The sequence below is a fragment of the Echinops telfairi genome, unplaced genomic scaffold (assembly GCF_000313985.2).
Source record: "Echinops telfairi isolate 266 unplaced genomic scaffold, ASM31398v2 ScPeMD7_1;HRSCAF=3_0, whole genome shotgun sequence".
In the NCBI taxonomy this organism is placed as follows: domain Eukaryota; kingdom Metazoa; phylum Chordata; class Mammalia; order Afrosoricida; family Tenrecidae; genus Echinops; species Echinops telfairi.
Window position 1 is genome coordinate 86,014,327 of NW_022103896.1, and position 15,740 is coordinate 86,030,066.

At 39.4% G+C, this 15,740-nt stretch overlaps 1 protein-coding gene across 1 annotated transcript; it reads right to left on the bottom strand.

Annotated features, from left to right (window-relative positions):
• Positions 1-10,892: 10,892 nt before the first annotated feature.
• PENK (proenkephalin) lies at positions 10,893-15,726 on the bottom strand. The gene is made up of 2 exons (XM_004697777.2): positions 15,613-15,726; positions 10,893-11,857 (listed from the first exon to the last, which is right to left on the bottom strand). Exons 1-2 carry the CDS (start codon positions 15,724-15,726, stop codon positions 11,195-11,197), a joined length of 777 nt encoding a protein of 258 aa, XP_004697834.1. The 3' UTR covers positions 10,893-11,194.
• Between the last annotated feature and the right edge of the window lie 14 nt (positions 15,727-15,740).

A 15,740-nucleotide genomic window follows, 5' to 3' on the forward strand; every position in this document is an offset into this window, starting at 1 on the left:
TTCACCACATTTGCTTATGCACCCATTTTGTCTTCAGTGATCATGTCGGGAAGGTGAGCATCATGGAACACCAGGTTATTAGAAGAAATGTTCTTGGGTTGAGGGAGTACTTGAGTAGAGGCCCCATGTCCATCTGCTATCTTGATACTTAACATATAAATATAGGTACATAGATCGATTTCCCTATCATTATATATAAATATATTTACATTTGTACATGCCTGCATTTAGACCTCTATAGATGCCCTTTGCCTCCTAATTAGTTTCTCTATTTCCTTTTACTTTCCTCTTGCCCCACTATCATGTTTGACCTTCATTCGTGTTTCAGTAATTCCTCTCGGTTACATTGCCCTTGACTAAGCCCTACCAGGCTTCCTAAACCCTCCTCACCACCGATTTGGATCACTTTTTGTTCCCTTGTCCCTGAGTTTGTTAACACCCACTTCTTTTCCCAACCTCCCCTCTCCCATGTCCACCCTGGAACTGTTGGTCCTGTTGTTTTCTCCTCCAGATAGTTTATCCCACCTATCTTATTTAGATAGTCATGTAGAGACAAGAATAAGCACAAAAACAAAGCAAAGCAAAACAACAAAAGAAAACCAAAAAACAACAACAGAAACCAATCACCAAAAAAAGAAAAAGAAAAGCCTATAAATAGCTCCAGGTCTGTTTGTTGACCTTTAGGTGGGTTTTCTGGTCTGAGTCTGCTGGGGTGCCATGCCCTGACCCCAAAGTTTATTTTTGGTATTCCACAGGGACTTCATTGCTTTGCTCTCCTTGCTGCTCTGTTGCACTCCCTTAGCATTTCACCCCAGTTTGGTGGGATCAGATTGGGCACAATTCCCACACTGTGTGCCTCTAGTGTTGTCCCTCATAGTGCTATGGGTCAGTGAGGGATGTTGTGTCTCATACTGGGGCTAACCCCATGGTCCTCTTTGTGCATTGGCTGCTCTGAGCAGGAATATTGTCCTTGAGGCTTGGTGGTCCAGGATGTGTTCCACTTTCTCTCTTTCTTTCTTCACCTGCTCCTGTGTGCTCTTATCGGACGTGGCCCTCTCCCTGAGCTGTAGCTTCACTGCTGTCCTCTGTAGTGCATTCTTCTGGGGGTGGGGGCAGGTGTCCACTTAGTTGGGATTGGAGCCGGCACTGAAGACCTCTCTATTGGTTCGCTGCTTCATGACGGTATGTTGAATTCACTTCTTGGCACAGCACATTGAAGTCTGGGCCCTCTCTCCCTCTCCTGTGGAGATATAAACAACAACCTGCCCTTGGGTGGGTTAATGCCCTGTTCCCTAGCTACCCATGTCTTTTTTTTTTCTTTTCCCTTCCTTTTCAGTTGGCTGCCATATGTGTCTCTGGATTGGGTATGGCCCCTGCCACAGTACCTAGACCTCACCCCAGGAATGTTTGTATATAGTAGCTCTTCCCCTATCCCCTGTTTCATTTTTAAGCTTACCTCAGCAGACTCATGTGCTTGGCTTACTTCACTTAGCATTATTTCCTCCAATTCTTCCCATGTGGCAATGTACCACAGTTTTTTAATCCATTTGTCCATTGTTCAAAATTTGGGTTGTTTCCAAATCCTTGCAATTGTGAACTGTGCCACAATGACATTGGAGCACAGCAGTCTGGCCATGGTTTGTTTCTTTCCTCTTTGGGGTATTTGCCCAGGAGGTGGATTGCTGGGTTGAATGGTAATATGATTTTCATTTGTTTTAGATATTGCCAAATCAATTTCCATAATGGCTGTACATATCTACAGGTCCACCAGCAGTGGATGAGAGTTCCTATCTCTCCACAGACCTCCAACACTTGTGACTTTCTGATTTTTTTCAATTGGGCTATCTTTGAGAGTTTTAAGTGGTATCTCATAGTTGTTTTAATTTGCATTTCTCTTATGGCTAATGATCAGGAACATTTTCTCATATGTTTATTGGCTGAGCAAATTTATGCCCTTGTGCAACTTCTGTTCAGGTCCTTTGCCCACCTCCTAATTGGGCAGTTAGTTTTTTTCTTTTTGGAAGGTAGCAGAGTATTGTAGATTTTAGTAATAAGGCATTTGTCTGATGTGTCATTGCTAAAGGTGTTTTCCCAGTCTGTGGCTCTCTCATTACTCTCTTGGTGAATTTTTTCAATCTACACAGGTGTTTTATCTTCAGTATACCCCACTTGTCAACTTGTGCCTCATCTGTATTTGTATCCTTCCCTATTTCCAATAGCCTAAGGATTCCCTGCACCAAAGACTCAAGTGTGTCCCCTTTCCCTCATTGATTAACCTAATTAACCAAACTTTTATATTCTGTTGGCCAGTATTTTGTTAAGGATTTTTGCGTTGATGTTCATTAGCGATATTGATCTGTAGTTTTCAATTCTTGTGGGATCCTTGCCCAGTTTAGGTATCAGAGTTATACTAGCTTCATAAAAAGAGTTTGTGAGTTTGTTGACTTTTCTATATTTTGGAAGAGTTTGTGTAGGATTTGTGTCAGTTCTTCCCTGAATGCTTGGTAGAATTCTCCTGTGAAACCATCTGGCCCCAGGGAATTTTTTTGTTGATAGTCCCTTGATAACCTTGTCTATTTTTTTCAATTGCTATGGGTCTGTTGAGATTTTGAACTCCTTTGGGGATAGTCTAGGGAGGGATTGTTTTTCCAAGTACCGTATATACTCGAGTATAAGCTGACCCAAATACCAGCTGAGGCACCTAATTTCACCACAAAAACTGCATTAAAAATATGCTGAAAAAAAATCAACGTATACACAGGCATATACAGTATTTTTCCCTGTCTTCCAAGTTGTTGAATTCATTGGAATACAGGCCCTAGTAGTACTGTGTAATTATTCTTTTGATTTCATTAGGGCCCATTGTAATGTCCCCCATTTCATCCCTTATCCTTGCTATTGAAATTTATTCCTTCATTTCTTTGGTTTGATTTGCCAGCAGTCTGTTGGTTCTGTTAATTCTTTCAAAGAACCAACTTTTATCTCCATTAATTTTTTCCATAGTTTTCTTGTTTTCCCTTTCATGAATCTCAGCCCTGATTTTTAAAATTTCTTTCTTTAGCTATTAGTAGGATTGTCCTTTTGATTCTGCTTTAATTGCTGTAAATTTTGTGTCAGTGTATCAACCATAAGTCTCTCTTCCTTTTTCATGTGCGCATGTGCTGCTATCAAACTTCCTCTGATTACTGCCTTTGTTATGTCCCAAAGGATTAAGAACGTCATATTTTCATTCTCATTGGTTTCTAGAAACTTCCTAATTTCATTTCTGATCTAGGTCAGTACTCATTCCTTTTGCAATAGAGAGTTTTTCATCCTCCACTTGTTTGCCCTTATTTTCTTAATTGTCCTTATGTTGATTTCCATCCTTAGAGACATAGTGGTTGAAGAGAGAAGTCTTTATGATCTCTATGTGCTTGAATTTACACAGATTCAACTTGTGTTCCAGCATGTGGTCTATTTTCGAGTATGTGCCATATTGGCTTGAAAAGAATGTGAATCTATTTTGCATTTGGGTGGAGAGCTCTGAAATTATCTATCAGGTCAAGTCTAATCATAATGTTTAGATCTGTAGTCTCCTTGTTAAGCTTCTTTCCCTGTGATTTATTTTTCTCAGAGAGTGGTGTAGTAAAGTCACCTACTGTAATTGTTGAGACTGTAATTTCTTTTTTCATCTTTAGGAGTGTTTGACGGATTTTGCGGGTCTCTCATTGAGTGCGTATATATTTATTATGTTCACTGGTTCTCGATCTACTTTTCCCTTGAGCATTATATAGTGCCCCCTCCTTATCTCTTGTTATGGTTTGCACCTTGAGATCAATTTTTTCCGAGATTAGAATTGCAACACGTGCTTTCTTTGAATTGCCATTTGCTTGGTATATTTTACTCCAGCCTTTGATTCTTAGTCTATTTTTGTCTGTAATTTTGAGATGTGTCTCCTGTAGGAGATTGATTGGTTGTGTTTTTTAAGCCAGTATGCTAGCTTCTGCCTTTTAATACCTGAGTTCAGTCCATTGATTATCAAGGTTAGCACATCCGTATGTGGACTCTGTAATGTCATCTGTACCTTTTTTGTTGGGTGTTTTCTTACCTCCCTTTATATTCAGTGTGTTGTGTGTGTGTTTTGTTCTTGCCTTTTTCTACCCTTGAGCCAATGCTATTTTGGAGGCTGTTTTCTCTTTGTTGCCCACTGAGTGGGGCTGTTCTAGGTGGGGGTCTCTAATATGTGCTGGGCGAGTGCTATTCTTCTGCCCATACTGGGTCGGCAAGGATCTTTTGTATGGCTGGGTTTCTTTTAATGTATTCTTTGAGTTTTTTCTTATCTGGGAAGACTCTTACTTCTCAATCTATCTTGCTAGATAATTTGACTGGATATTCTTGGGCTTGTGTTAATTTCCCTCAATTTTTGGAATATGTTACACCACTCTTTCCCCTCCTTCATAGTGTCCAGTGACAGCTATGAACATATGCTTATTTGGGTACCTTTATAGGTTACTGCTTGTTTTTTCCTAACTGCTCTCATGATTTTTTCCTTTTCCTCAAAGTTTAACTATTATGTGCCTTGGTGACTTCTTCTTGGGATTCAGTCTAGTTGGTGTTCTTTTGGCCTCCCGAATGGTTGCCTGGTTTTCATTCATTAAGATGGAAAAGTTTTCTTTTAAGAACACCATTAGTATTTTTGCTTTTGACTTATTCGTTGTGTCTTGTTCAGTTAGACCAGTTATTCTAATATTGTTCTTCTTCAAAGCAGCAGACATGGATCCCAGGTTTTTGTCAGCTTCTCTCATTTTTATTTGAATGCTTTTCCCATTTGTTGAAGTCTGCCTGGTTATCCTCTAGGTCAGTGGTGCAATTCTCTGCTTCCTCAAGTCTGTTGATGAAGTGTATTAATTTGCTACTGGATTTTGTTATTTCATCCCTTAGGTCTTGTATTTCCCTATGATGTATGGCCTTTATCTCTTCTGTAATTTCATCCTTTTTCTCTATTGTTTCCTTCATATCCTGTATGACTCCAAGCAGCTTATGAAGATTTATTTCTCTGGCCAATCAATGTCTGCTTCTTGTATGCACGTCATTAGGTTCAGGACTTGTTCCAGCATTGCCTTTTGTTTCTTCTGATTTTTTTATTGAGGGAGCTGGAGCTGATTGCTGTTTGCACTGTGTTGTTTTAGAGGAGCTCGGCACCATTCTTTAGAGAGTCATAGTGCACTGGGATCTCTCTTTGGGAGACTCGTTGGAATGCTTCTTAAAACTGCCTGCAGCTAATTGCACTGTGGGGTTGGGCTATTGCTTTATCCTATGGTTTCACTCTTTCCCAGCCAACCAGTATTCTGTTATTTGGAAGGCAAATGGCATGGTAATCTCAAGGGACACTGGTTGTGGATCCACGAGAATGGTGCTGCACTGGATGATCTCATAGGGAGCCATGGTGGTGTGGCCCATGGTGGCCTGGGGCACCTCAGTGGGCATTCAGGGTTTCCTGCTGAGACTTGAGTGTTGCGAATGGCAGGTGGATGTGCCTGCTTTGGTTGCAGAGCACAACAGATGGTGGGAAGAATTGCGCTAGTCAGCTAGATAACTGTTGAGGTCAGTCAGAGGTTCCGGATCACTGGAGAGTGTTGTCAGAGCTGCCTTAGGCCGTGTGAGACACTATGGTAGGCAGGAGGAAATTCTCTCAGCCATATGGGACTGTGGAGGATGTGCAGGGGCTCCTCCAGCTATGTGGAGTACTGCAGAAGGTGGGCAGAAGTTCCCCCAGCCAATTGGAGCACTCCAAATGGTGGGTGCAACTTCCTCCAACTGCTTAGAGCACCTTTGAGGGTAGGTGTGAGTTCCCTTACAGTGGAAGATGGGCTAGATTTCCGAAGGGCCTGGTGCTGGCCAAAGGAGACTGGCACTGGCCAAGACTGTGGCAGATCTAAGATTAAGCCTTAGCTGGCCTCCACAGTGGTAAGTCCGAAGCCCGCAGCTCCTTAAATAGTGGATCTGTGCTTACTTATCTTTATGATGCTCCTCCTGTGACTGGGCCGTGTGTAATTTCCCACTCAATGACTCTTCTGTGCTGATTTCTGCGAATCCCTCTGGTGTGTGATACTCAGTCACCGTGTTGCTGGAAGTCTCCCAGATATTAGTCTTATTGCTTCTCCTTTGTAAGTAACTTTTCGTTTTTCTCCACCTACTTTCAGAATTCTTAGTCTTAAATTTTGGAAAGTTTGATTATGATATGTCTTGGTGATTTTCTTTTGAGGTCTATCCTGCTTAGGGTTCATTGGCTTTTGGAATACATATCTGATTTTCTGTTAAGACATTAGGGAAACATTTAACAATTTTCTCTGTCTCCTTTTTAAAAAAATGTCTCTTCCTGTTCTGGAATTCTGGTTACATATACGTTATTGCTCTTGAAAGTGTCTCACATAATTTATTTTAAGAGTTTATTGGAACTTCATCCACATATCACACAATTCAATAGTTCAACCATATTGAGCAATGTCATACCATCTTTACCACAGTCAATTTTAGAACATTTTATTTTTCCTCATACTCATTGTTATTCATGCAATTTTTTTCAATTTGGCAAAAATATACACAACAAAATATTCACCAATTCAACTCACATAATTCTTTGGCTTCTTTTTCGTGTGTGAGTTGTTCTTTTCTTTTCTGATTATTTCTCTAATGGTATATTCGTATATTTGCTAACAATCTTGCTGTTTCTGTCTTCCATTAATTCATTTTTCCACCTTTGCATTTTCAGCGTATTCACAGATTTTGTATGGTTTCTTCTTTTTCATCTATTGTCAATATGTTCTTGTGACATTTTTCTAAATTCTACTATAGAAGTGTCTCTATTTTCTGAGTTTGTATATTTTAAAAAAACTTTCTCTCAACGAATTGAAACTAACAATAGATCATTAAAAATATTTATCAGATAATCTCAGTGCTATTTCTTCTTTAGGATGGTTTTGTAGCTATGCATTTTTGTCACTTTCTGGAGCCATTGTCTTGTTTCTTCATGTGACCTGGGATTGTCTGTTGTCTATGAGACATTGTAGTGGTGTTTTAGCTGTATTTGCTTGGTGATTGTATATAGGTGTGTTTTGTCTAGTTTTCTTTATTTTATTTTGATTTAGTTTAATGAGAAGAATGTGTATGTTACTCTGCTCACCATTGAGTAAGGAAGACTGAAGAAGAATCAGTGTGTTTGAATTGTGGTGCTGAAGAAGAATATTGACAGTAACACAGACTACTGAAAGAACAAAGGAATCTGTCTTGGAGAGTGTAGGACTAGAATGCTGCTTAGAGGCAAAGATGGTGAGACTCTTGGTTACATATTTTGGACAGATTGCCAGAAGACATTAGTTCCTGGAAATGTCAGCATGCTTGGTATTAGAGGACCAATGAAAAAGATGAAGGGTCTTAACAAGATGGATTGTCACCGTGGTTGTCAGGTAGTATTCAGTCATTGGACAAGATAGTGCTGGACTGGGCAGTGTTGTTTCATTATGTTGTGCATAGCATCCCTGTGTGTTGCAACTGACTCGTTGTCACTTAACACAACAATATATGGCAAGCAGAATGAAGTTTACCTACAATGGCATACTTGTTACTCACCTGCTCTGAACCCCAAATCATTTTCTATTTCCTTTACAATAAACCCCAAAGGAAGCCCTTTCCTTGGTCTTCACAAGTCTGCATTGTCTCCTTGCTTTTCTTTAGGGATCGAACATGTTGGGCTTTGTACTTTTGGACCTAAACATTCTTTTGCCAAATAGTTTACATGTCTAGATTCTTTCATTTGTTAAATGAACTGATTAACTCGATTTTTAAATATATTGTTTTCAAGCTAAAAACTAAAACCCATACATTTATAGTGACATTTTTACCCTTTTTGCTCATCTTCTCACAAGACATATTTGTAACTCAGTGATTTTCATAATGACAAAAGTTGTCTATTGGTATATACTTCACAAACAAAAGAATTTAATCATGCAATTATTTAAGAACCTTTGTGTACTCAACTTCAGAACATTTTCATCTTGTACTCATTGTTAGCTCACCTTTCCCTCCCATCCTCTCCTGCCATGCCCCTAGGCAGTTATCAAACCCGTCTCTACAGATCGATCTATATTTGATGTCATATACAGAAAATCAGATAAGACACAAACAGGAAACAAACAAAAATCCAGCAATAACTAAACAAAACAGAAATCAGAAAATATTAAAAACTGAAGCAAGTCTAAAATGGGTCAAAAGGGAGATCAGAAGATAAGGTATTACATTTTAACCTAGCAACTTTTGCCACAATCAACTTTACAGTGTGCTTTGTGTGATAGCAAGGCTGTTCACATCCCTTGACTAGGTCAAATGGGATTCACCAGAGACTTGATTTTTGAGGGGACCCTACAAATGGATTTTGGACTTCATTTTCATAACTATTTTTTTATTACAGAGGTCTTGCATATTTGTCTAAAAGAGAGAATATGAAGATGAGTATTAGAATCTCTACAAATAGTTTCTGTCTCTGGGGATGCCACCATTAGGGGCCACCTTCTACCATGATCAAACTGAGACCTGGATTGAGCTTGGCACATACACACACATCCTGGAAAGTGGAGTGGGAGTGCGAGAACCCATACAAGCCACTAAGCAGCAGTAGTAAGTAATCCTTGTGCTGACTCACTGCTAAACTGGTTTAAGCACTCCCTGATTACGACCACCTAATGAGGTATGGAACCACCAGGGGGTTGGCAGGAAAGTTGAGGCTTTCTTCTCCTGTAAAGAGTTACAGTCTCAGAAACCCACAGGGACAGTTCTATCCTGTCCCAAATGGTAGCCGTGAGTCAGAATTGAGTCGATGGCAGAGAGTTTGTGAACGAATGAGGTATGAATGGTGATCTGGCGATGCCATGGTTAAGTGCCTGCCTGCTGAAGGACAGGTCTCCAGCTGGAACCTATCAGCGGCACTGCCAGAACAAAAACTTGGTGATCAACTTCCATAAAGATTCCAAAACACTGAACTCACTGCCGCCAAGTGACCTTGACTTGTCGCAACTCTATAGGACAGGGTGGAACTACCCCATGTGGGTTCTGAGAGTAACTTTTTACAGGAGTAGAAGGTCTTGTCTGTCTTCCCCAACGCAACTGGTGGTTTCAAACTGCTGACCTTGCAGTTAGCAGCCCAACACATAACCACCAAACCAGCAGGGCTTGTACATCATAGGAAGCCCTAAGGGTTGCTGTGAGTTGGAATCGACTTGATGGCACATACCACTGCTACCACAATGTAGGTGCAGAGAACACTAAGGCAGAGGGCAATTCAGTTTACACAGTTGGTAGATAGTGGAGCTGGATTGCAAGTCAGTCAGCCTGGCCCAGGATTGCCATGTATTTAACTCTCAGAAGGAACAAAGATGAGAATTCAGGCTTTGAGATGGACTTGGGTAAAGCCCACATGAATGGAAATGAGATTTGGAGGGAGCCCATTTATTGAGAAGGGAGCTCTTGTGGCGTAGTGGTTATGTGCAATCCTCAGAATCAGAAGTTCAAAACTAACAGTAGCTCCACAGGAGAAAGACTGGGCTATCTACTCCCATGAACAGTTTACAGTCCCAGAAACCCCCCAAGGGGTCACTATGAGTCAGCAATGACTTGATGCCAGTTTTTGAGTTTTTTTCATTTACTGAGAAAAGGCACAGATGGAGAAGCAGCGCCCCCTGCAGCTAATGTGGAGAATACTCAACAGCATACTTTTGTTTGCTTGGAAAAGCCTCTTAAATCTACAGGGACAGTCAGCGCACCCTCTCCTCTCCACATTTATGAAACCCAGGCATGTGTAAGGAGCACACATTGAAGTCTACAGTCTGAATGAAAGTATCTGTATATGAGCATCCCAGATGACTCTAAGTAAATGCTGCTCAGAACTCATAGGGAATCCCTGAAAATATCAAAGCTTTTAAGCCTTAAGAAATAAAATTCTAATGGTGGTATCAGTTTCTAGCCTGACAGCATGGGAGTTATGTGGGCACAGGGGTACCTACATAGTCCTCAGGCAGGGTCTCAGTACAACTGCTGAGCCAGTTTCTATGCATGTGTAGGCAGCATTGTAATTCCACATAATACTGATTTGACTTACAAATCTCATATTACCCATAAAAGTCTCTTATGAGACCTTTCCTTATTATCTGGTCACATAATTTCATAATTCACTTATTAGCTGTTCGTTGGGTCTTGGAGAACTATTCCTAATGCCTGGTTTCACAGAATGAACACCTTCTTTTAGTTCTTTGTGATGATCTCTATGAGAGGTTCAAAATTAGAGTGGAAAAGACATTGACTAGGAAGAAAAAGCTTAGGGTTTTAATTTTATTTATAGTCTCTAATTGCTGGACCACTTTATGATCACCACTAAACCTTTCTGAGCTCCATTTTTTTTTTTTTTACTTGCAAGATGGATATAAACTATCTTCTGTTTTCTAAAACACTTTGCTGAAGAAGAGATATGCATGTGAATGGGAATGCAGGGTGTTTTGGGTTTTTTTTTTATACAGAAAGGGAAAGCTAATTCCCTTTTAAGCTTTGGTTTCACTTCAGGTATCTGATTCCCAGAAATAAGCATGATATTCTATTTTGCTCCAAGAGTTTTACTCACCAAAGGTTTGGTATACATGAAACTTAATTAATATTTTATACTTGAAACTTCATTAAATGTGTTTTCAGTTTCAATTTGCCATATGAAACCTTATTAAATGTGTTTGTGATCTCACTGGTTGGAAGCAAAGGAGCTCAGTTGTGCTCTGCAAAAGCAGATGATTTTTCTGTGTCTGAGTCTAGGATTTTCTAAGGAAACCCAAACTTGATTGAAGATCTTAGAAAAGAAAAGGCTCATCAGAACATTATGCAGTAGGGGTAGTGGGTTTATTATAGCTATATACAAGTAGCAGTTATTGATATTTTGTCAAAACAAAGGACAAGGTAACAAAACTCACATAAGCATAAGCTGCAATAGTCCAATACTGATCTTAACATCTCTAAAAATAACATAGACCCCCGAAGTGGCAGCCTACCGGTCATCTAGTTAGGCAGACAATCAAGTTATGCTGCAAGCAAGACAAGACAATCAAACACAACCAACCAAGCAGCCTTTCAAAGGGATAGAGGAAGGCTTGCTAGAGCCTGGGGCCACGGAGGAGAAAGAATACTAAAATTTCATAAACCCTCCATATCTTTTTTCCACTTCAGGAACTTCTTTTGAGTAACTCTCACCTTCTTCATCAGAAGGCAGAGAATCTGCAAAACGCTTTAGGAAGCCCCCGTACCGCTTCTGGTAGTCCATCCACCACTCAGGACGGCCCACCCGTCTCATAAAGCCCCCATAGCGCTTCTGCAGCTCTTTGACTTCATCTGTCAGTGGAGGGCTTCTTTTCAGGCCTCTCATGAACCCTCCGTATCTCTTGCTCACTTCTTCATTGTTATCATTGGCATCGTGATGGGAGCCACCCTCTTGGCTATCCCCTGTTCCCAGCAGTTCTCGCAGCAGATTTGAGGAGTTGGCCAGTGTGTCGTCCTCGGCATCTTTCTTCATGAAGCCCCCATATCGCTTGGCAAGGGTTTCCCCTTCATTTGCCTCTTCCTCAGGTTCCACAGGATAAAGCTCATCCATTTTCTTCATGAAACCTCCATACCTTTTCATGAAGCCCCCATATTTCTTGGCTAGCAAATGACTCTCCTCCTGTTTGCCATTCGCTCGGACCATGTTGGTGTCATCTTGGGAAAGCTCCAGTTTGGACAGCTGCAGTAACTCCTTGCAAGCTTCCCAGGTCCTCAGAGAAGGCAGTTTTCCTTCACATTCCAGTGTGCAAGCCTGGAAAAAGCATTCAGTTTAAAGGTTAAAAAGAGCTTCTTTGATTTCATTCAACACTGTTTTTATAGACCACATTATGTTCATATTGATATGGAATCTCTCATATAAGGAAGTCATCCCTATAATCTTAACGTATTTTCTCATCACATTTAGCAGGCAATTGAAACTAAAACTGAAAGTGGCGACTAACTGAATCAGAATAGAAAGTTGTCTATGGATTTTAGCAGATTACATAAACTGTGCCATTTAAATATTTGAATATTTAGGGATAAACTTTTCCCTACCCAATGTTTTTCCTCTGTTCACAATCAAAATTTCACTGGAGAAATGTTCACTGCTTAATTCATTTAGCCTGGACTTTTTCTATTGAAAATGGAGATAATTCTTTTTACCCAATAGGGATCATTTCCTCTAAACTTCCCTTTATTTTTTCAGTCTATAGATAAAATCAATTTTAGTAACAAAAGGTTTGTTGTTTTCTTGTATTAATACATTACTTGGATCCGTACGCATATTCCTGTGAATGCTTTTAATCTTAAAACAAAACAATTTCAAAATGAGCATGCAAAGACAAGCTAAAATTTCAACTTAAATCCTATGAATTATTGGAACTAGGCTATATGGGTTTACTAAAAGTAGAGCTGTTTTGCTTTTTGCTTTTTGCTTGGTTTAAATAGATAACAGGTTTTATCATCTTGATAACTATGAGATGAGGTGTGATGTTAAGTAAATGCAAATGTTCAAATTATTCAAATTATTCAAATTCTTTCCTTAGCACTTGCCCACTGATATGCAGAAGTCCTTTTGAAGTGAAAATCATGTTTTCTGATAAAACAGAAATTACCAGCAAAACATTCTTTCTGTTTATTATATAATAATTAAGCTATTATATGAATTAGGTTATATATTTTAATGATCTTATTAAGATTCTCTTGTATTCAACAGCTCACTTAGGAATGATTTAAAATAGTACTGACATTACATAAACATTTATAAAATCTTTATGATATCTTCATAGCCCTCTGAAGCTGTTTATAAAATCTAAAGTGAGATTCTTAATTGATAGGGAAAACTTAGGCCTTTTCTTGGCATTTCAAAAGATATAGGCATTTTAAATTATATGTTATATACAAATAATTTTCAAGATAAGAGAAAATATTTTATTCTAGCATCAAAATAATTTAGGGTACACATTTAACCTGCTTTAAATGATTATTTGACCCTTATATTTAAAAAAATTAAATGAGTATGTTTTAAAAGTCTAAGTTCAATGTGATTAAAATAGCCATATTTTATTCTTGATAGTTCATGAGGATCGGAAAAATCATTAATATACTTAAGATACTCAACTGGCATTTTCATTCTGAAATAATATTTAAATGTTCTTTTTGCCAACAATAAATGTTGAATGCTTTCTATATATCTACCAAAACATTTTTTAATGTAGGTAATTTGGCATCCTTCGAAAACAAAATATGGCAAATAATTATAGTAGTACAATCATATTATAGAACTGATGCTAATTTAAATGCTTCTATTCCATGTGGGTTTCAGAATTTACTACCCTCTGTCATATGGTAAAATCATATTAGATGTTAAATTTTCTTTGTTAGATGGTAAATCCAATTTGGCAAACCTGCTTATCTTTGCATCCTTCACAGAACCAAACAAAAGTGTTTCACAATGTGAAAGGGCAGCAAGTACTTATTACATTAATTTTACTACTTTGGAGGGGGTGCTAGGCAATGCCATTTCCCATGTCTTTTGCAGCCTAACTAAAATTCTAGACCTACTGTTTTTCTAATAAGATAGTCATTAACAAAGTTTTTCTTGTGACAGAGAAAACACTCCAACACAAAACACATTAGTTAGTTGTATTCAAAATGCCTTCTTTAAAGACTATTTTAAAAATTAAACTATTATCTCTTTTTTTCCCCTTTCAGATTGATTATGCTACATAGTGCTATCCAGGATCTGGATACAAACAATAATAAACAGCTACAATAATAGCGTAAGAAACAATGAGAATTTTGGAAAGAATAACTTGCCCCTCAAGATCCTGAACAGGGTGGAGAGAAAGGAGAGAAATCACAATTTCTGGTGATATCGAGAGAAGGGGTATCTGCCACAAAAGTGGATATTGTTCAAGATAAGAGAATAAAATAAGTAGCATTTTGGGAGCCTAGTGAGGAGAACAGATCAAATAGGAGAAAAAAGATGATTTGAGCACAGCAATTGTTAAATGCCAGTTATATGAATCCACAGAATCACATAATTTAAGTAAATCTCATGTTTCTTTACGGTCACACTGTGTGCTAAGAAATAACAAATTCTACTAGAACGTAACTAATGTAACCACGCACTATACAAGTTGATGGCAGTAAAAGCTAGACCAGGAGGCTGTTCTCTGTGCAGTTTTCAGGCACAGCTTCGAGTGTGTGTGGCTAGGCTGAGGACTTGGAATTCAGAAAGTGGCCTTCCACGTACTATGTTTTGAATTTCTCTCTTTTACTGTGACCACTATGCTTTATCCACAAAAAGGCATCCTCATGGTTACCCTTATGACCCTTAGGTGGACCAAGGACCAGGCTGCGTTTGTTCTGTGGCACAGAGGGTCTTTTTGACGGCATCTAATAAGGGGGACTTGTTTCTTAGTTTAAATAAGATGCTGTACTATGCATCCGAGGGCCTCTGGTCGTGTAGTGAGTTACACATTTAGCTGTTAACCACAGGGTCCACCATTTGAACCTATTGGCTGCTCGCTACCCCTGTAAAGACGTAAAACCATGCAAACCCAACAGGGCAGCTCTACTCTGTCTTATAGGGTCACCGTGAGCCGGAATCAACTCAGATAGTAGTGAGTTTCTTTGTTCCGAGTGTACGTAGCATTCTCCTTATAACGACCATGAATGGAAATGAACCCATGTAATTAAAATGAAAGAAGCAAACCATTCAATCTAAAATATATGCCTTGAATTTAAAAATAAATGTTCGTACTGATTTTCTCTACGTTCATAAATTTGTTCAAAGACTAAGTAAGTCTACATGTTTGGATTTAAACGTTTTCCTCTATTGGCCTTCTATGCAATTCCAGGATTTCATCAGTGTAAAGGAATCATTTAGGGAGTTAGTTGAAATGATTACGGGGCCCTCAGTCTAGAGATCCTGCTTCAGCAGAGGATCAGGGGATAGAATACTCTAGAATAAGAGTTTTGTCATCAACTTTTGATCCTAATCCCTCTGATGGCATCTCTTTAACTGGCTGCTATTCCTTTCCTACGGCCTTTCAGTCGCTATTGCAAAAGTACACTTAAACCTGACAAGTTAAAATCTAGCATCACTTCCCTGTAAGATAATTGCTGATCTCCTTCTGTTCTGTCTCCTGGGCTCCCAACTTCGTCTCCCCTTACTCCACTCCTCTCCTCTTTGTTCCCATGCCTTGCTCAAAGGGAGCCCTCCTCTTTAGTGGGTTATGAATTGGGCCGCTAACGCAATTAGCACAAGCCCAAGGTCAACAGCTGGAACTGACCAGCTGCTCCTTGGGAGGAAGATGAAGAGTTGTGTTCTCGTAAAGATTTTCCGCCCTCGAAACACAAAGGGACACACATTCTACCCCTTCTTAAAGGGTAGAATCTACAGATGGTAATGAGTTTGGTGTTTTGATATCCTTGGTCTCTCCTTTTCATAGATAAGGGCAAGGGCTCCAGGGGCCTAATATTAAAGTCCTACTGAAGGGACCCGTAAAAACAAAACACCTTTATTGTCAGCGTCCCTTCCAACGGAAGGAGTATTAGGGCAGGCTGGGAAGGCGGCGAGATGAAAAGGGGGCGTCCAGCCGCTGGGTATTGTGAACTGGGATGACTGCGCATTTCCTGAGGCACCC